The following is a 20,230-nucleotide window of genomic DNA, read 5'->3' on the forward strand; positions in this document are numbered from 1 at the left end:
TCAACAACTTACCCGTGGCACATCCTTCTCCTCAAAGTGGGTGTGTTTATAATTATATGAAAGACTATGTATTTTACCCTTAAAATACTGTGAAGGGAATAATTAAACCATTAGGAATATCCTGATGTTAAAAAACATTAATAACAGTTTTGCACTTCATAGTAATTTCATTATCAGAGCCTATTATTTTTATAAGCCAAGCTATTGCTGATGTGACCTCATCACCGTGTGGGTGGGACCTGTCAATCAACTGGCCCGTTGTTCCCATTGGTCACATAAACGTTCATTCGGAGGGGTGTGTGGGCTGCGTGAATAAAAGTATGGAGACTGGGTTGAGTCCAAATAAGAGCCGTGGATGGATAAAGAGTGACTATTGAAGGACAGAACAAAGAAGTTTCAACCAGCTTCACCAAGTGATCGCCTTGACGCTTGGACAACAAGAAGCTCTGTAGGCATTCAAGGTAACGGAGTAGATTTAGTGTTGGCACAACTGTATACAAAAGGTTTTGGATATGAAACTGGTAAGAAAAGGACAACATAGGCTAAATAACCTCAAACATAAGTGAATTCTTCAAAAACCTCCCAGAAGAGAAGATAAGGTGGATCCTGTGAGGAAGATAGTGTCACTTGTTTTATGTTTTCTTCTCTCGCACCACAGGAATCCCAGTAAATGATGGAGTGGTATGTTTTGGTGTTGATGCTGAGCTTTCCAACCTTGAGTCAGGCAGATTGTTCAGCGCAATGCCTGAGATGCGCGCAACAGATCTCCGACCTGGACACTGCAGTGAACCGCTTGGTAAGATCACCCTCAGTTCTCCTCATTTTGAACCACTTATGACCAGATATAGTTTGCATGCGCTTAATTTTGTGATAAATGTGATGCACGATCAGGAGCAAAACCGATTGAAATGGATTAAACTTTGTCGTTATTGGCTCTGTACTTGTACTGTACAGAAAAATAAAGTTAGCATCTAATCAGAAGTGCAGATAGTATGTAGCATTAAATAAATTATGGTCGAGCAAATGAAGCAAAAATGGCAGTATAATGGTAAAACGAATGAAAAATTAGATGCAATGAGTTTTAAACAAAATCAAATAAATAATAAGCATTTGTAGATCAACAAATAGAAATGTCTATCTGTAATGGAAACATTTCAAAATTTAATATGGATCTGTTTTGTCATTTTTTTGCAATTAAACTCTCACTGGGGCGCGCGCATTCAGGACCATGGAGAGCGCGACAATACGCGCGCTCGTTTTGATAATAAACGATCTTGGGAGAACCTTCTTCATATGCTGAGGAAAAAATTATAGATTTTGCAAGAACATAAAGGATAGTTTGCACAATTAAAACAATTTATGCATATAGTTTCGGTGAAAAAAAAGATATAGGCTAGCCTAAATCCCTTACGAAAATTAACCATGGTTTTCACTCAAATAAACCAAAACCAAAAACCATGGTCATTGTAGTTAAACCATGGTAACCACAAATAAAAAATGGGTTGGCTACACCAAACATAGTTTAACCATTGTATTTGTAGTAAAACTGTGGTTATACAAATTGTAATCAATCCGCCAAAAAAACCTGGTAAATAAATAAAATGTTCTTCGTACTTGAAAAGTTTCTGAATCAAACCCAAATTGTTTCTAATCTGATATGGTTCTGTTTCTTTAAGTTTCTATTTGAGATTAAAAAACACATTAAATATATGGTTCTACAGACCGTGTGTAGCCTATTGGTTTCTGAGTTATGTGATGTTTTGAAAAAAAAAAAAAAAATTTTTTAAAAACGTTCTTTTTGGAACTTTAGGCATCAGATAGTAAAACCCTTTAGGTTCTATAACGGAACTTTTATTTTCAAGAGTGCACAGAGTCAAGTTTGTCCCACTTTTCTTTTTGCAGACTTGTACTTTAGAATGTGAAGGAGCAGTCCCATCTTCTGGTACACTAGACAGATGTGAGAAAGCGTTACAGGAGCTTTCAGATGAATTAGCGGACCTCGACCCAGACGACGACGGCGGCGAACGAAGCGCGCTAAACGCAGAGGATCTCCAAGACAAGCCATACAACCTGGTCAAACGATACGGGGGATTCATCAAGAGGATCGATAAGAATAAAAATAAATTTTTCGCCTCACCCTGGAAGGAGAACGCCATTCTAAAGGGATTGTTCGCGAAGAAATACGGAGAATCCCTCTCGAAACTGAGCGAGCGAGACGTCCCGTCGTTCACGGAAGACGACGAGGGCGACGATATTACGGCGGAGAACGAAACGGGACTTTACAACAACGAAGTTCCTTTGAATGAAGTCAAACGTTACGGTGGGTTTCTTCGCAAATTCGGTCCTAAAAGAAGCGACTTGGTGGACAACACCAGCCGGCAGGTGTTACAGAAGCGATACGGTGGTTTTATGCGAAGAATTCGCCCGAAGTTGAGATGGGACAACCAAAAGCGATATGGCGGGTTTTTACGGCGCCATTTTAAAATCTCCGTGCGCTCTGACGAAGAGCCCTCATCGCACGAGGACTATGCTTTATAGGCTGTTTAATCATATATAACTCAATCAGAACTCATTTTGCCTACGCATTGCCCACCTCCCCCCAAAATGGCTAACCGAAATTGCTGCTGACCTCTGGACGCTATCAATCATCCACTATCAACTTGTCAATCATGCCCTCAGGACGTTTCAGTGACCGACCACTTGTTGTTTCCAGTGAACTTTACCCCATGTAAGCAATCAATACATAGCTACTGCAAATAATGCTTGTTTAAGATGACCAATAAAGGGCAAGACCATTAGGTTACCTGCTAACATTGTTCGGGTAATGTTTTGTGTGATTTTTTTCCCTTCCAATACATTTTTTGTTGTTGTTGAGCACATTACAATTTCTAATAAATTAAGCATGAAATTGCATTGCTATGTTACTATACGATTTACTAAGGTTAAACCCCTTTTTAGTCTAATCCAAAAAAAGATTGCTTATCTTTCAGGAATTGTCCATCTTAAAGGGATAGTTCACTCATAAATGAAAATTATGTAATTTACTCACCCTCATGTTGTTTAAAACTTATGAGTTTCTTTCTTCTGTTGAACACAAAAGAAGATATTTTGAAGAATGTTGATAACCAGACAGTTGATAGACCCCATTGACTTCAATAGTATTTTCTTTCCTACTATGGAAGTCAATGGATGCCGTAAACTGTTTAGTTACCAACATTCTACAAAATATCTTCTTTTGTGTTCAACAGAAGAAAGAAACTCATACAGGGTTGGAACATCTTAGGGTTCATTTTTGGGGTGAACTATCCCTTTAAAGTCAAATCTCACGGAGCAGAATGTTTAGATAAACAGCACCACTTGCTGGTCAAAATTACAAGTTAAATACAACGCTTGAAAAAAGTCCTGTAGTAATGTGATGAAGAAACACTCAGTGATACACAAAAAAGCACCAGAGAGCTTATGACTCAACACATTGTTTTACTAATGGTAAGTGGTTAAAAGACTGCAAAACAGTCCACCGTGGAACTTCGAGGAATATTCAGCCTATTTTATATCGACTGCCTGTGTAGAATTGGATCATCCCCCCCCCCAATCCTTGATATCACGTTGTTGATTATAAGGTAAATTTGCTGTATTGTACAATCAATGTATATTTATTTTGAAAGACAAGATGGTTAATCAATTTTAAATAAATCAATGACGAGTCAGGAACAGATTCCACTGTAATGAAGTACTCTCAGAAATACTAAAATGAAACATCAGTATGGAAAAAATGATGTGCACAGTATAAATATCGAAGTGAGCGTTACATCAAAAACACATTATTACTACAAATTATACACACTAGTCAAACACAGAATTTTAAGGATTAGCATTTAAAATATCCTTAAACAGTTTATCCTGTATTTCACCACATTGTAATCAGTTTTACAATAAAATCAAAATGCAATGCAAACAAAAGACTTTCATTACCAAACCATGGCTGTTTTTGCAAAAAAAGTAGCAAATTCCTCATTAAAAAGCAAAAAAGTTCATCCTCCGTATACAAATTTTATGATACATTGGCGTAACGCAAAAAAACAAAAACAAAAAAAACGCAACTTCTTCCTGGCTTTCAGGAGATTTTCACTCCTTCTGGTCATCTCTCTGTTCTGTCGCCGCGTCTGCTTGTGGCCCGACGGTCTCAATGACGCCAGTGTTTATGCTACTGACAGTACTAACGGGCACAGCGACTACAGTGTTGCCTGCAGCGCCCCCTACTGGTGCTCCCAGGTTCTGCAATGTGGTTCCTCCTCCCATTGTGGGCAACGTGACCAGCTGAAACGGACTGACCACTTTGACAAACGTGTGTCCCGCGGAGCCCTGTGGGACGCCGGCAGCGCTCAGCACGGTCAGATTGGAGCCGTCGGGATGCAGTTCGGCACCCCCGGGTGACGTCAGCACCGTGTATCCGCCGATCAGCGGAGACTGAGTCTGAGCCGACAGAGGGATGCCGGTGAGCTGGGTGAGGGGTAGGGTGAAGTGCGTGGACTGGGCGGGGGTCGGGGCCACGGTGGCGGGGCCCGAAACGGCACGGGTCAGACGGGGGCGTTTGGCAGTGGGAGGCGAGGTCACGGGGGTCAAGGTCATCAGGACGTTGTTGAGGTGCTGAGATTTGCTCTTCAGCTCTTTGGCGCGCTTGCGATGCTCGTCACACTGTTGCTCTAGGGCTAGAAATGCAAAGAGTTAAAAAAAGTCACTTCTTAAAAACTTCTTAAAAAAATTAAAAAATGTATAAATCCAAGTTTGCTGAGCTTGTTTATAGGGCTCCACACAAAATGTGTTGTTTTGTGTGGCTATTTAATAATAATAATCATTATTATTACTAAATAAGAAATATTACCGTACTAGTGTCACTTTTCATTGTAAAAAAAAAATTCAAGCATTTAAGAAAATAATATAATAAAAAAAAAAAAATTACATTACAACTGTAAAATTACAATAATACTATTTATGGCTGTCTTAATTTTTTTTTTTTACTTTTAAATAAATTAACTTTTATTTTGACAACACCGCAGAGCCCTTGAAGCTTCAGTATACAGTGCATGTATTTATTTAATTTATATTTTATATTAAATTTATTTAAGTTCCCATTTCAAATGGGTTGAGTATTCTGTTGAGTATACATTTCCTTTTTCTACTCATTTGTATATTTTATTTGTTTCTTTCTTCTTTTAACAGTTCGAAATAAATATTGTCATTCATTAATTAATTAATTCAATTAAGTTGCAGCCATCGCAATTTGATAATCATATTCGATTCGATTCGATTTCATATCATTCATGTAGCCCTAGAGCTTAGTAATGTTTTCCTCTTTAAAAACCTGATGCTGCCACAACACTGCTAGTATGCACAAAATAAACCCAAAATGTGTGGTTGGATGTGGAGAAAAACACACACACACACACACACACACACACACACACACACACACACACACACACACACACACACACACACACACACACTTAAACACTTGCATAATTAAATCATTTTAAATCATTTCCTCACAAAAAGAGTGTAGCATATTCCAGATTATAGAAGTTGATTTTATTTTAAAGCCTGCTGGCTGGAGAGTTTGATTTAACAGAATAAATCATGTTGTTTTGTTTTGTTTGGTTGTTATTCAGCATATTGCACACATTTTCTTCATGTATTTCATATGAAGTTAAAATACTTTTGTGGGTATTGGCTTTAGGTGATACGGTAAATGTGACGACCTTTAAGGTTCAAAGAAGAGACGGCAGGGTTTATTTAGTTTTATAAACAGCAGAAAGGGAACACAACTCACTCACACACACACACACACACACACACACACACACACACACACACACACACACACACACACACACACACACACACACACACACACACACACACACACACACACAGAGAGAAAGAGATCAACACACACATCTCTCTCTCTCTCTCTTTCACACACACACATACACACACACACACACACACACACACACAGAGAAAGAGATCAACACACACATCTCTCTCTCCCTCTTTCACACAGACACACACACACACACACACACACACACACACACACACACACACACACACACACACACACACAGAGAGAAAGAGATCAACACACACATCTCTCTCTCTCTCTCTTTCACACACACACATACACACACACACACACACACACACACACACAGAGAAAGAGATCAACACACACATCTCTCTCTCCCTCTTTCACACAGACACACACACACACACACACACACACACACACACACACAGAGAGAGAGAAAGAGATCAACACACACATCTCTCTCTCTCTCTCTTTCACACACACACACACACACACACACACACACACACACACACACACACACACACACACACACACACACACACACACACACACACACACACACACACACACACACACACACACACAGAGAGAGAGAGAGAAAGAGATCAACACACACATCTCTCTCTCTCTCTCTCACACACACACACACACACACACACACACACACACACACAGGTACTGACCCACTAAGCTGCGTGTGTACTGCTCCCTACAGCGGTCCATCTGGCTTTTGTGACTGGAAAGAACTTTCTTCACCAGGTCCAACATCCCAAAGTTCTGGACTATATTGTTGAGCAGAGCGGCATCTATTGACAGATTCATATAATGAACAATATCGAATCAGTCTGAAGTTTAATAGAACATTTGCGTCCATTTGCAGCACTGAATCACACAAAAAAAACAGACATGGAATATATTGACATAAATGTCTTGCTTCAGTTAAAGCATTATATTAAAATATATATTCATATATGTAATCTGTTTTTTTACCTACTACAAACTGAACATTAAACAACAAGAATATAATATATATATATTATTCTACATAATCTATATGAATATAAATATAAATATACAATGTTATAAATGACTAAAAATATTAAAGTTAACGATAATAACCCTGGCATATATATATATATATATATATATATATATATATATATATATATATATATATACACTCACCTAAAGGATTATTAGGAACACCATACTAATACTGTGTTTGACCCCCTTTCGCCTTCAGAACTGCCTTAATTCTACGTGGCATTGATTCAACAAGGTGCTGAAAGCATTCTTTAGAAATGTTGGCCCATATTGATAGGATAGCATCTTGCAGTTGATGAAGATTTGTGGGATGCACATCCAGGGCACGAAGCTCCCGTTCCACCACATCCCAAAGATGCTCTATTGGGTTGAGATCTGGTGACTGTGGGGGCCATTTTAGTACAGTGAACTCATTGTCATGTTCAAGAAACCAATTTGAAATGATTCGAGCTTTGTGACATGGTGCATTATCCTGCTGGAAGTAGTCATCAGAGGATGGGTACATGGTGGTCATAAAGGGATGGACATGGTCAGAAACAATGCTCAGGTAGGCCGTGACATTTAAACGATGCCCAATTGGCACTAAGGGGCCTAAAGTGTGCCAAGAAAACATCCCCCACACCATTACACCACCACCACCAGCCTGCACAGTGGTAACAAGGCATGATGGATCCATGTTCTCATTCTGTTTACGCCAAATTCTGACTCTACCATCTGAATGTCTCAACAGAAATCGAGACTCATCAGACCAGGCAACATTTTTCCAGTCTTCAACTGTCCAATTTTGGTGAGCTCGTGCAAATTGTAGCCTCTTTTTCCTATTTGTAGTGGAGATGAGTGGTACCCGGTGGGGTCTTCTGCTGTTGTTGCCCATCCGCCTCAAGGTTGTGCGTGATGTGGCTTCACAAATGCTTTGCTGCATACCTCCGTTGTAACGAGTGGTTATTTCAGTCAAAGTTGCTCTTCTATCAGCTTGAATCAGTCGGCCCATTCTCCTCTGACCTCTAGCATCAACAAGGCATTTTCGCCCACAGGACTGCCGCATACTGGATGTTTTTCCCTTTTCACACCATTCTTTGTAAACCCTAGAAATGGTTGTGCGTGAAAATCCCAGTAACTGAGCAGATTGTGAAATACTCAGACCGGCCCGTCTGGCACCAACAACCATGCCACGCTCAAAATTGCTTAAATCACCTTTCTTTCCCATTCTGACATTCAGTTTAGAGTTCAGGAGACTGTCTTGACCAGGACCACACCCCTAAATGCATTGAAGCAACTGCCATGTGATTGGTTGATTAGATAATTGCATTAATGAGAAATTTAACAGGTGTTCCTAATAATCCTTTAGGTGAGTGTATATATATAACTTATAGAAACATTTATATTTATATTACACTTATCTTATTTCAGCTAGTTTCTCATTTTAAATAATAAACTAAAACTTAATAAAAGCTATTTAGACTTAAAAAAAAAACTATTAAAAATTACAAAAACACACAACAAAATGCCCAAATATTTAACTAGAATAAAAATGAAAACAGAAAATAATAAAAATAAAACTGAATCTAAAATAGCATTTCAATGATATAAACTCATTTACCACAAATTGAACATTAAACAACGAAGAATATAATCTGATGCAATATATTCTGAAATATTGAGAATACATACAAATATTATATTAAAATAGTTCTATATTTTATTATACTAATAATAATTATTATATTGATTATTTAATTTTAACATCATATAATTATTAATGTGACATATTTCATATTAATATTGTAATTAATTAATGAATTATATGTATGCATGTATGTATGTATGAATATGCATGTATAATAAGATCATGAAAGACAAATTCAGTTTAGTGTGTCCAAACGTTAGACCAGTGGTATACACAGGGAAATTAATGTAAGCGGGCTCAAACTGATTCCAGCATCAGATTGTTTAGTATGAACAGGTTTAGTGTCGTAACTCTGACCTTTGACCTGCAGTGGTGGGTCATGGATTCGCTCCTCGAGGCCCTTGAGAATCTCCTGGATCTGTCTCTCCAGATCCTCCATGACTTCCTCCAACAGCCCAGCATCCCTCAGTCCTCTCCAGAAGGTCATGGTGTCCTCTGACATGGAAAAGAACGGCCGGTGAAAGAGTTAAACCAATTAACTACACAGATCGTTTAAAATGTCAGAGACATTAGCAGTGCCTCTCACCTCCTATAGCCGTGACCCATTCAGTGCTGTCGTCCCCATCTGTGGAAAACGAAGCTGAACATCCATTCACTGAAACAGCAATAGAAATTAGGACTGTCAAGCAATTAACTTTATTAAAGGGATAGTTCGCCCAAAAATGATATTTAAGCCATGATTTACTCCCCCTCAAGCCGTTCGAGATGTATATGTCAATCTTTTTTCAGACGAACACATTTTCAGTTATTTTAGAAAATGTCTTAGATCTTTCAGTGGTTAGAATGTGAAGCAATGGGGTCCAGCTCGTTGAAGTCCGCAAATGAGCATGCATCCTTCACAAAAGTAATCCATCCGGCTCCAGGGGGATAAACGAAGGCCTTCCGAGGGTAATCCGTGCGGTTTTGTCGTAAAAATATACATATTTAAAACTTTATAAACGAAAATAACTGTCTTCCGGTGGCGGTCGGCGCGCGTTCATGGAGATAGAAGCGTCGTGACGTAGTACGAACGTGACAGCGCAGCCAGAGAGCAGAGCAAAACAAAACTCTACGTTCGTTCTACGTCACGACGCTTCCTACGCTACGTCCTACGTCATATGCCAGCATCCATCTCCGTGAACGCGCGTCGACCGCGACCGGAAGCCAGTTATTTTCGTTTATAAAGTTTTAAATATGTATATTTTTACGACAAAACCGCACGGATTACCCTCGGAAGGCCTTCGTTTATCCCCCTGGAGCCGGATGGATTACTTTTGTGAAGGATGCATGCTCATTTGCGGACTTCAACGAGCTGGACCCCATTGCTTCACATTCTAACCACTGAAAGATCTAAGACATTTTCTAAAATAACTGAAAATGTGTTCGTCTGAAAAAAGATTGACATATACATCTCGAACGGCTTGAGGGTGAGTAAATCATGGGCTAAATATCATTTTTGGGCGAACTATCCCTTTAATCTAATTAATCACAATGATGATATACCAATTAATTATTTAAATCAATCACAAATTAATCGCACCTCAATTTTGGCGAGAAATTACCCCAAAAGTTAATTTAGTGTTTGATGAGAAATATGTTGAATGGACATTACAAAAAGTAGTGTTAGAAAGAAATATTTTGATTCAGCATAGAATTTATTACACATAAACGTTTAAGGCTACAATTTGGCTATAGCATTTTTTTTTTTTTCAGAAGCAGCATCTGAAGTGGCATTTAGGTATATTTATACAGACTGTTTAATGTAGCTCAGAGGCGGCATGAATATGAATGAAAAATGAAATGCTACTCTAAATATTAAACAAAAACCGGCAGTATGTGGCAACAAGTCACTAATTGAGCGAGTCATTGAGTCGTTCACTCAACCGATTCATTCTAACGGCTGATTCGTTCAGGAACAAAGCAAGTGAACATCTTTATGAATGAGTCACTGAATCATTGGCTCACTCGTTTTGTTAAAAAACCACAGATTCATTCAGTAATGAAACACTGCTGTGTGTTGCACGGAGAAGCACAACACTTCTGCTCTGGCTTTCATTGGAACTGTTTTCATTGGCGAAATTGAGCAAAAACAGACAATATTGTGTCTAACACGTAACACGATATTACCATATCGGTATCGGCCGATATATGTTCATTTTTAATGTTATCGTTATCGGCCTGATAATAAAATTTGGCTGATATATTAAAGCCGATAAATAATGGATTATTTCCTTCAGCTGAGACACTTCAGATGCGCACTGTTCAACATGATGGTTTTGAATTGCTTGAAATATGATTGAAATCACTTCAACAAAGGAAAATACAGTAAAGTGCAACATGTGCAGCACGAGTCTGTCATATAGGCGACATCAAATTATAATGAGAACATTCTAACTGTGTGCTTGAGACATGGATTTTAATGGTGAGACTTTTGTTTTTGTAATCAGGCTCTAAAAAATTACATAAAAATGTGGATTTATCAGCCAATATATCGGTTATCGGCTTTCAAATATAAAGAATTATCGGTATCAGCCATAATGTTCATATCGGTGCGTCCCTATTCGTAACTAAACTGCATGCAGTGTAAGATGAAGTACAGGTCTGAGCTGGGTGCGTTAAAAGCGTTTCTATAAATAATCATACCAAATTAACGTGTTAAACATTATCCCTGCTCAAACAATTAATGGCACTACCTTGACAATCATTCTGAAGTGCAAACATATGTGAAAGTCTACGCATAAACTATTGAAATTGACTGTGTGTCGGTACCGTCCACTGAGGCGGGGGTCGCAGGAGCCGTTTCTGTGGACTGCTGGCTGCTGAGAGACACTCGGGACCCCACCAGGTCAATCTTGGTACTGCGGCAGGTGTTTGAACACAGTCTGGAGTGCTGATAAAAGTCCAGCTCTCCTGAATCCATGATCTTCCTGTAGGAAGAACCAGAAGCAACAATAGTTCCTTCATCTTCATCAACAATATAAGGAAGACTGGAACTTAAGGTCAACATAAAAACACAATGTCACCATTTGCTGCTTTAATATGTGTACCTGATCTTATTGTGAACAATTCCTCAATAAACAGTATTCCAAAGAAAAAATAGCCATCTTTTATTAATTTCACTTTTTTAGGAGTTGAATGATTTGAATTTATGGTATACACACCATGTTCAAAAAGTTTGGGATTTTTAAAGATTTTTTAAAGTCCCCCTGTGGTGAAAATATTTTTTTTTATGTTGTTTATATGTCTATGTGGTGTTTTTAATATGCTTTAAGACAAACCATGTGTAAATTCATAAGTCGACACCATTGCTGAGTATTTTCTCCTTAAAACTGCAGTGAACCAAAGACAGTCTCAAAAACACGGGTTTGAAATCGCTGGTGTTTCTGACATCACAAACTACCTTGTAACCAATCAGATCAACGTGTGATCGTCAACGAGTGGATCTCTGAGCTGCTGTGAGTGAGTGGAGGCGGGGCTAATTTGCATATTTATAGAACCGCGTATACTAAATGAGGCAAGGGTGTCGAGTTACATTCAAGATATTTTAAGGAACGAAGAACTTTTTTCCAAGGAAAAGAACGTTTAACTATGTAATTTTGGTGATCAAAGATGAGTTTTAAGGGATACAATTATTGACTACAGGGGGGCTTGTTTTTGAAAGGAGTCTCTTCTGTTTAATCAAGGCTGCATTTATTTAATCAAAAATACAGTAAAATATAGTTAAATATTATTACAATTTAAAATAACAGTTTTCTATTTTAATATATTGTAAAATGTAATTTATTCTTGTGATCAAAGCTGAATTTTCAGCATCATTACTCCAGTCTTCAGGGTCACATGATCCTCCAGAAATCATGCGCTGATTTGCTGCGCAAGAAACATTTCTATATTATTAACAATGTTGAGAACAGGTGTGTTTAAAATTTGAGGAGATGAAAAGAACATTAAAAAGAACAGCATTTATTTGAAACAAGTAACAAAAGTCTTTACTGTCACTTTTGATTAATTTTACACATCCTTGCAGAAGAAAAGATTAGTGAGACAAGTGTTTGAGATTTATATTCCACCATATACTAATATAAAAATGGCCAGAGCTGGGGTGTATTTCTAGTACAAACCTTAACATGGTCCCATTGAGGCGAATGGCTCTCTTCCAGTCCTTCAGCGTGGATTTTCCCGCTATATACACGAACTCCTTCGGACTGATGAGATGCTCGTTCAGCTGGAACACAGCGAGCCGTCCAGCACAGACAGTTATATATCAAACCAAGCACGTGTGAAATGGTCTATGTGGCGAGGATATTCCTATCAGGACAGTCCATTACTCAGAGCGGCACATTTAGAGGAAGAACAATGACACAGCATCTCAATCACTGCTTATAGATCCTTTTCCGAAATGTTTTTTATATGAATCTTAATTTATATGAAGTTTCTATATGATCATAAAACATTATCATTCACATCTGCTCTTTCTTTAATAATGTTGCTTTCCCACATTTTATAATAATAATAGGAAAGTCATCCAATCTAGGAAAGAACACTAATGAAAGTGTGGGAGTTATGCAGTGACTACAACTAAATCTTATTAAAGTGTGTCATTAACATCTTATGTCAAGACATTAAGATTTTCATGCAGTTTGAGAAATAGAAAATCTGTTGTTCTTATGTGAGATGGTTAATCAGCAATCATGATAATTGACCTTAATAATTGTGTTATTTAATTTTTTAAAATAAGAATAAAAAAAATAAAAACATTTGCATATTCATGTGTTTTGATGCAGTTTGAATGATATAGAATATGGTGTTTTATGTGAGATGAGTAATTAGCACCAGTGTTTTTATTAATATTTTGAATCATTTTATATTTTCCCATTTCATTTTAATTTTAGTTCAAGTTTTAGCAATTTTGTTGTATGTTTTTGACTTTATTATTATTATTTAAAATATGTCTATATAGTTCTTAGTCATTTTTATTTTATTAAAAGTAAATTTTATTTTATTTTAGCTGTTTTAGTACATAAAGATTAGCGAAAAGAAAATAAGAAAAATAATAGTAATAATAGTTAATAGTAATAATTGAAACATAATAATAGCATTATTTTCTTTTCTTTTTTTTTCTGAAGGAAATGAATGCATTAGCTAAAAACAGAAAAGATATATATGACTAATTGCGTTTAATGATCTGAATCGATAGACATCCCTAGTTAAGCACAAGCTCTTAAATAAAAAAGATCATGAGAAACGTAAGTTTGAAGTGTTTTAAACTAGACTGCATCATGTATTTACCTGCACACATTTGATGTTGATCCCGGGACACACAAACTTCTTCCACACGAGGTTGGCTTTGCTGTCCCCACAGGTTATTGGGTAGAGAATATCACCCTCAACATCTGTATCGTCAGATATTTTCACTGTGTAAACATGAACATGGCATGTCTATTGTTAAAATCGGCATTATGATATATTATGCAGGGTTATTTTATTGTTAACTAAAACTAAAACCATTCAAAACCATTTTTAATACTTGAAATAAAATGAACATGAACTGACATAAAATAAAACTTACTTTATTTCTGCTAGTTGCAGCTATTGGCAACATTTCTCATTTACTTTTTAAGTTAAAACTAAATCTTGAAGTGCCCCTATTATGCATTTTCACTATTTTACCTTTCATGCAGTGTGTATGTGTCTTCAACGAGCCCAAGAGGGCCCACGTCACTCCTCTGTTCATCTCTCTGCACTGGCTACCACTCGCTGCTCGCATCAAGTTCAAGGCATTGACGCTTGCTTACAGATCCATCACAGGCTCAGCTCCCTCCTACTTTCACTCACACCTACGAGTCTACATCCCTACCAGAAGCCTACGATCGGTCAGTGAGCGACGTCTCGTGGTCCCATCACAGAAAGCCACAAAATCACTTTCCAGAACATTCTCATTTACAGTTCCATGCTGGTGGAATGCTCTCCCCACCCTCATCCGGAACGCAGAATCCCTGACAACATTCAAAAGACAGCTGAAAACTCATCTCTTCTGAGATGTTTAATGACTTAACCTCATTAAAAAAAAAAAATCCTTTTCCTTTAAATCCTCGCTTATCGGGCTTATCCTACTCTGACCAATGCCTGAACTTCGTATTTTGAGCACTTCTTGCGTTGTTTTTGGCCTCTTCACGATGACTCGCTTAATTTAGTCTTAATTTGTAAGTCGCTTTGGACAAAAGCGTCTGCTAAATGACTAAAAGTAAATGTAAATGTGTAATATAGCTGTTTGTGAATGTAAAAGTTCTGCCAAATAAAATTATTGTCTCCTAAAAGAAATAATCGATTCTGAACTGCTGAAACGAGTCGTCAGTAATTCCAGTCTCACTTCCTGTTACAAACCTACGTAACAATGTAACAAATTTCCATAATGACAACATGAAAAATGTCTACTTTGCCCCTCAAACACTAGTTGTAGCTGAGACTGGAAGAGTTTGGTTCGTGTGTCGACATGTCGAAAAGCAAATCCACTTTGCTGCAATTTAAAAGGATTCGCACTCGAATTGAATTGATTGGTAAAACCGACACCATCGTCACTGTTTATATCACTGTGTATCAAGTGCTGAGGAAGAGCTCATATTCAGATATGGTAATGGCCGTTTGGTTTCCGACATGCACTTTAAGCGGTCGACCAATCACAACAGACTGAGCCATCTGACCAATCAGAGCAGAGAAGACCAATCACAACAGACTGAACCATCTGACCAAACAGAACAGAGTAGACCAATCACAAAAGACTGGGCCATCTGACCAATCAGAGCAGAGAAGACCAATCACAACAGACTGAACCATCTGACCAATCAGAACAGAGTAGACCAATCACAACAGACTGGGCCATCTGACCAATCAGAACAGAGTAGACCAATCACAACAGACTGGTCCATCTGACCAATCAGAACAGAGTAGACCAATCACAACAGACTGATCCATCTGACCAATCAGCTCAGAGCAGTTTAGACCAATCACAACAGACTGGGCCATCTGACCAATCAGAGCAGAGTAGACCAATCACAAGTTCACAACAGACTGAACCATCTGACCAATCAGAGCAGTTTAGACCAATCACAACAGACTGGGCCATCTGACCAATCAGAGCAGAGTAGACCAATCACAAGTTCACAACAGACTGAACCATCTGACCAATCAGAGCAGTTTAGACCAATCACAACAGACTGGGCCATCTGACCAATCAGAGCAGAATAGACCAATCACAACAGACTGGGCCATCTGACCAATCAGAGCAGAGTAGACCAATCACAACAGACTGAACCATAAGACCAATCAGAGCAGAGTAGACCAATCACAACAGACTGGGCCATCTGACCAATCAGAACAGTGTAGTCTTGCGGAAAGGCGGGGTTTAGAGAGACTAAATCTTTGAACCGTTTCAGACTCTTTGAGAAATTATGCGATGTGCAATGTATATTATGAGAAAATGCAAGTATTTTTGACCTTTGATACATGCCAACCTGTTGTAGGAGAAACTAGGAACCCTTAAAATAGCATAATAAGGGCACTTTAATAAAAACAATTTTTAAAAATAAAACTACTGTCATACCCAGCACAGTGTCCTTGGGCAGAGAGAGAGTGGTGCTAGACTCGGCCTCGGACTCCATGGATTGCTCCATAATGTTTTCCCTGCGCAGGAAAAGACAGAAGCTGCTGTGAGAGTCTGAAAGAGGTGCATGATGGGAGTCACAACAGAATGAAATGCTCACTCAGACTGTTCCAGGTCAGAAGCCACCAGTATATTCTTCTCCTCATCGCCGGATGAAGTCTGACCCGCGGTGTCGGGGGTCGTAACCACCACCACCTCCTCCATGTGGACGTTCACCTCAGAGGACGAGGCCATGAGGTCATCAGCATCTGACAGCTGTCAATCAGCATCTGATGGGTGTGGAAAGGAAAATGGCCTTTTTAATTAGTATCGTGGAGAAATTATGGTTTAACCATAGTACTTTCATACATAGCATATAACAACTCATTTGAATACAAAGGTATAGTAATAGTAATCATTCAGTAATGATTTCTACATTACTATACCTTTGTATTCTAGTGAGTTGTAAAAACACCATGGTAAATGGTAATACCATGGTATAGTTTGTTAGAGTAATCAGTAATTACATTTATTAACAATGATTAATTATAATAATCCTGTTCATAGGCTTGAACTAACAGATTAAATATGTTTTGAGGTTTACCGCTCAATGTTTACGCTTCGCCCAAATTGACCTAATTAAATACGAAATAAACAGCGATAAATACGTGCGTATGTAGAGAAAAATGCGCAATTCAAATAATAATGTATAAATCGAAACGTTACCCGCAAGAGTTTGAATCCGTTCGTGTTTAGGAAGCGCTGGACAGACAGACTCTACTGCGCATGCGCTGTGATGACGTCACGGGGCGTGGACAACAATAGAAATCAAAGTGGATAGATGGAAGTTTGCGTGTAACCGGAGTGATAAAATGGGCGGGGTTAGTTTAAACACAATTCCTTTAGTCAAAATAGCTACTTTGTATTTAATCTAATAGCTATTAAACCTTCTCAGTATCATTATTCGCTTTTAATTAATTGTCCAGCGCCAAAGAAGCACAGTTACTTTTCTGAGGATTCGGCTTTATGGGCCTCCATGCGCCGCCTTGTGGGAAGTTCATAGTAAGCTCGTCTCATAGTAAACAAGTATCTGTAAGGAACATTTGAAAAAAAGAAAGAAAAAAAATATAAAAAGATCAGTTCTAATGTGAATATAACTCTTGCTGTTTTACTGACTTCAGCTTATATTTATTTTGCTTTTTCAATTTCCATTTATGCATTTCACAGATGCTTTTATCCAAAGCGACTTACATTGCATTCATTTTCATCACTATAAATGCTCTCCGTGCTGGGAATCGAGCCCATGACCTTTGTGTTGGATGGGCTACAGCTACAGCTTTTTCACCATTTTGTTCCTTTAAATATAGATTATTTTATGCATGACTGAATGCTTTGTGTGTCCGATAGCCAAGTTAGTTGTACATCCATAGAACAGTTAGCTGTATATTTTTTTTGCATATATGTTCTGGGTCACAGACAACATAAATCAACATGGTTTATTATCATTTATTTCTGAATAAATATATATCTATATAATACTGGTAATGAAACTTGTTCAAACATGTTTGAATTAAAAGATAGAAAATAAATTTGAGTATTAGACAGACAGACTGAATGCTCTTCAATCATCACTGATTTTTGGGAGGCAACATAAATGGGCCAAAATATAATATTTATTTGTTGAGTAGCATTGGCCAGTTTCAGGATTTGTCACATGCAGTGTTGGAAATTTGATAAGGTTTGCAGATGCTGCATGTCAGTGGATAATAGGAGAAAATACACAATGTTTCTTCTCTGCTTTCTGTAAGCTGCATTTGTAATGGACATAGTAAGAGCTGTGTGTGTAAACCTCACTCCCATCCGGGTCACGGCACCACACGCAACCGGTCATACTCAGCAGGCAATGCATGAAGAGACAAAAAATCATTAATGAGCATAAGAAAACATTTCTTAATATTTTTTAAAAGGCAAAATCATATAATCACTTTAAATGGATTAATACAGTGCAAAACTACAGCTTATCTGACTGTGTTATGTACTGGGGTGTCAATGTTTTTAATGATTTTATTGCCATAACAAAATATGACATGTAAGACGTACAGTACAGTTTGACCTTTAAACACTTCATAAATTGCAAATTACACTAATGGCCCACTCTTTTCCTAAAGGTGTAGATTACGGCCAGATAAAGGCCATTTCTTTACCTTTTTATCTGCACATGTGGACACTTAACCAATGAAATAATAACAACTAATTCTGAGGATTAATCTGGAGACATCATGTTATTAAAAAGCATTCAGTGCAATACAAATTAACGGATAAATAAGTTATTTATAAATTAATCATTTCTAAATGATAATAATAACAACACACACACACACACACACACACACACACACACACACAAAAAAACCATCCCGCAATCAGTGTTGGGTGAATTAATTAATTAATTACTAGCTACTATTTACATCTTCAGCAGTGTACCGGTTACTCTCTCTAAAAAGTATTGGATTACTTATTACTTTCTAAATCCCATATCAACCTTGATCAATACAAGGATAGACACAAAACTGCTCTTTTAATTCTTTCAAATAAACAATATACAATTGCATAAATTATTCTTGAACTGACCAAAGTGTGTAAAGGGAACAGGTTACAGTAAAAAACAACAAAAAATACATTGAATTTTTATGTTAAATCTACTATTATTTTATACAGAATAGTTCTAGAAGTAGGCTATTTAATACAGTTGCATCAGAAGTAACTGTTATTAAATTACAGACAAATTAAGTAAGAGTAAGTTAAGAGTAATCCCTTATTACTTTACTATTTTCAAGGCAAATGTAATTAAATGACAGTAATTAGATTACTTAGTAATTAATTTGGCACTACACCTAACACTGCCAGTAATGCCAACATAAGATAACTAGGCCTATTTATTGTGCATATAAACAAATAACTAAATAACAATGGATATAAATTACCTGCACATCTGCAGTAGTTTATTCGGCGTGCTGGACGCATATTCCTCCAAAAACCTGGAAATTACTAAAATCACTGAATTAGACATTTTGACTATCGATTTAAAACGTCAAACAACACCGAAAACGGACGTCACGTGTGCGTAAATAACGGTTCCTCTGAGGCGCAGAGGAGCTTCGGCCTGCAGGGGGCGCGTGATGGCTCAAAATCACAATCCGCCATTAAAACGTTTTATCATTTCGTTTTTGTTCTGTTGGAACAAATACTTATGGAGTATAATCGATCATATTAAATACGTGCAAAGGGATGATATCTGACCAATTATATCGGCCTCTTCCAAACAAACAGTGAGAAAAGTACCATCACGTGACAGGTTGCTGTGCCCGTTTTAAATTATTTAAATGTATAGCCTACTCTGCTATTCTAACTTCTTATTCAACTTTTATTGTGAACGCAGGACTCAGGAGGGATACGTGTAACATCGATATTATTAGGCTACCATAATATGATATTCATTTCCGCTTTTTGTTCACAATTTTATTTTATTTTTCATATTAGAATTCGAATAAAATAACAATCCGGAAAATCGACCCTCATGTTTAAGACCAGTAGCTAGTAGTTTTCTCCTGTCATGTGAAGTTTAACGAGGAAATTAATTATAGCCTACATTTAATTTAAATATCATAGCATAAGTTCAGCATTTAATTTTATAACATAATAGCCTGCTATAGACAAACCACGCGAGTCACGTAATTGTACGCAGAGAAAGGCATTCCGACTGATGGAAAAGTCACGTGGAAAAGCAAGAGTTTAAGATTTAATCACATATAGGCTACTGAGAAGGAAAACACAACTGCCCGGCAGAAGGCAGCAAAGGCCATCTTCTGTTTCCCGCAGAGGGAGAATTCCAATCTGAACTGAGCATCAGTGTGTGTGTGTGTGTGTGTGTGTGTGTGTGAGAGAGAGAGAGAGAGAGAGAGAGAGAGAGAGAGAGAGAGAGAGAGAGAGAGAGAGATGTGTGTGTGTT

At 37.6% G+C, this 20,230-nt stretch overlaps 2 protein-coding genes across 2 annotated transcripts; one reads left to right on the forward strand and one right to left on the reverse strand.

The window, feature by feature from the left end:
- The first annotated feature begins 346 nt into the window (after positions 1 to 346).
- Positions 347 to 3,280, forward strand: pdyn (prodynorphin). The gene is made up of 3 exons (XM_082145740.1): positions 347 to 461; positions 659 to 796; positions 1,903 to 3,280. Exons 2-3 carry the CDS (start codon positions 671 to 673, stop codon positions 2,536 to 2,538), a joined length of 762 nt encoding a protein of 253 aa, XP_082001866.1. The 5' UTR covers positions 347 to 461; positions 659 to 670; the 3' UTR covers positions 2,539 to 3,280.
- A 352-nt stretch (positions 3,281 to 3,632) lies between these two features.
- gmeb2 (glucocorticoid modulatory element binding protein 2) lies at positions 3,633 to 17,042 on the reverse strand. Its single transcript, XM_082145634.1, has 10 exons — positions 16,948 to 17,042; positions 16,343 to 16,511; positions 16,183 to 16,262; positions 13,872 to 13,996; positions 12,704 to 12,807; positions 11,355 to 11,512; positions 9,133 to 9,201; positions 8,904 to 9,041; positions 6,559 to 6,681; positions 3,633 to 4,709 (listed from the first exon to the last, which is right to left on the reverse strand). The coding sequence occupies exons 2-10, from the start codon at positions 16,474 to 16,476 to the stop codon at positions 4,126 to 4,128; spliced, it is 1,515 nt and encodes a 504-aa protein (XP_082001760.1). The 5' UTR covers positions 16,477 to 16,511; positions 16,948 to 17,042; the 3' UTR covers positions 3,633 to 4,125.
- Between the last annotated feature and the right edge of the window lie 3,188 nt (positions 17,043 to 20,230).

Source organism: Leuciscus leuciscus (assembly GCF_965113295.1).
Source record: "Leuciscus leuciscus genome assembly, chromosome: 18".
In the NCBI taxonomy this organism is placed as follows: Eukaryota; Metazoa; Chordata; class Actinopteri; order Cypriniformes; family Leuciscidae; genus Leuciscus; species Leuciscus leuciscus.

Coding starts and splice junctions, on each gene's coding strand:
- gmeb2 (XM_082145634.1), bottom strand. CDS start 16,476: ATGGCCTCGTCCTCTGAGGTGAACGTCCACATGGAGGAGGTGGTGGTG. Junction 12,808..13,871: donor TCAACATCAAATGTGTGCAG/GTAAATACATGA, acceptor GCTGTGTTCCAG/CTGAACGAGCATCTCATCAG. Junction 11,513..12,703: donor CTCAATGGGACCATGTTAAG/GTTTGTACTAGA, acceptor TTCTTCCTACAG/GAAGATCATGGATTCAGGAG.
- pdyn (XM_082145740.1), top strand. CDS start 671: ATGATGGAGTGGTATGTTTTGGTGTTGATGCTGAGCTTTCCAACCTTG. Junction 797..1,902: donor ACACTGCAGTGAACCGCTTG/GTAAGATCACCC, acceptor TTCTTTTTGCAG/ACTTGTACTTTAGAATGTGA.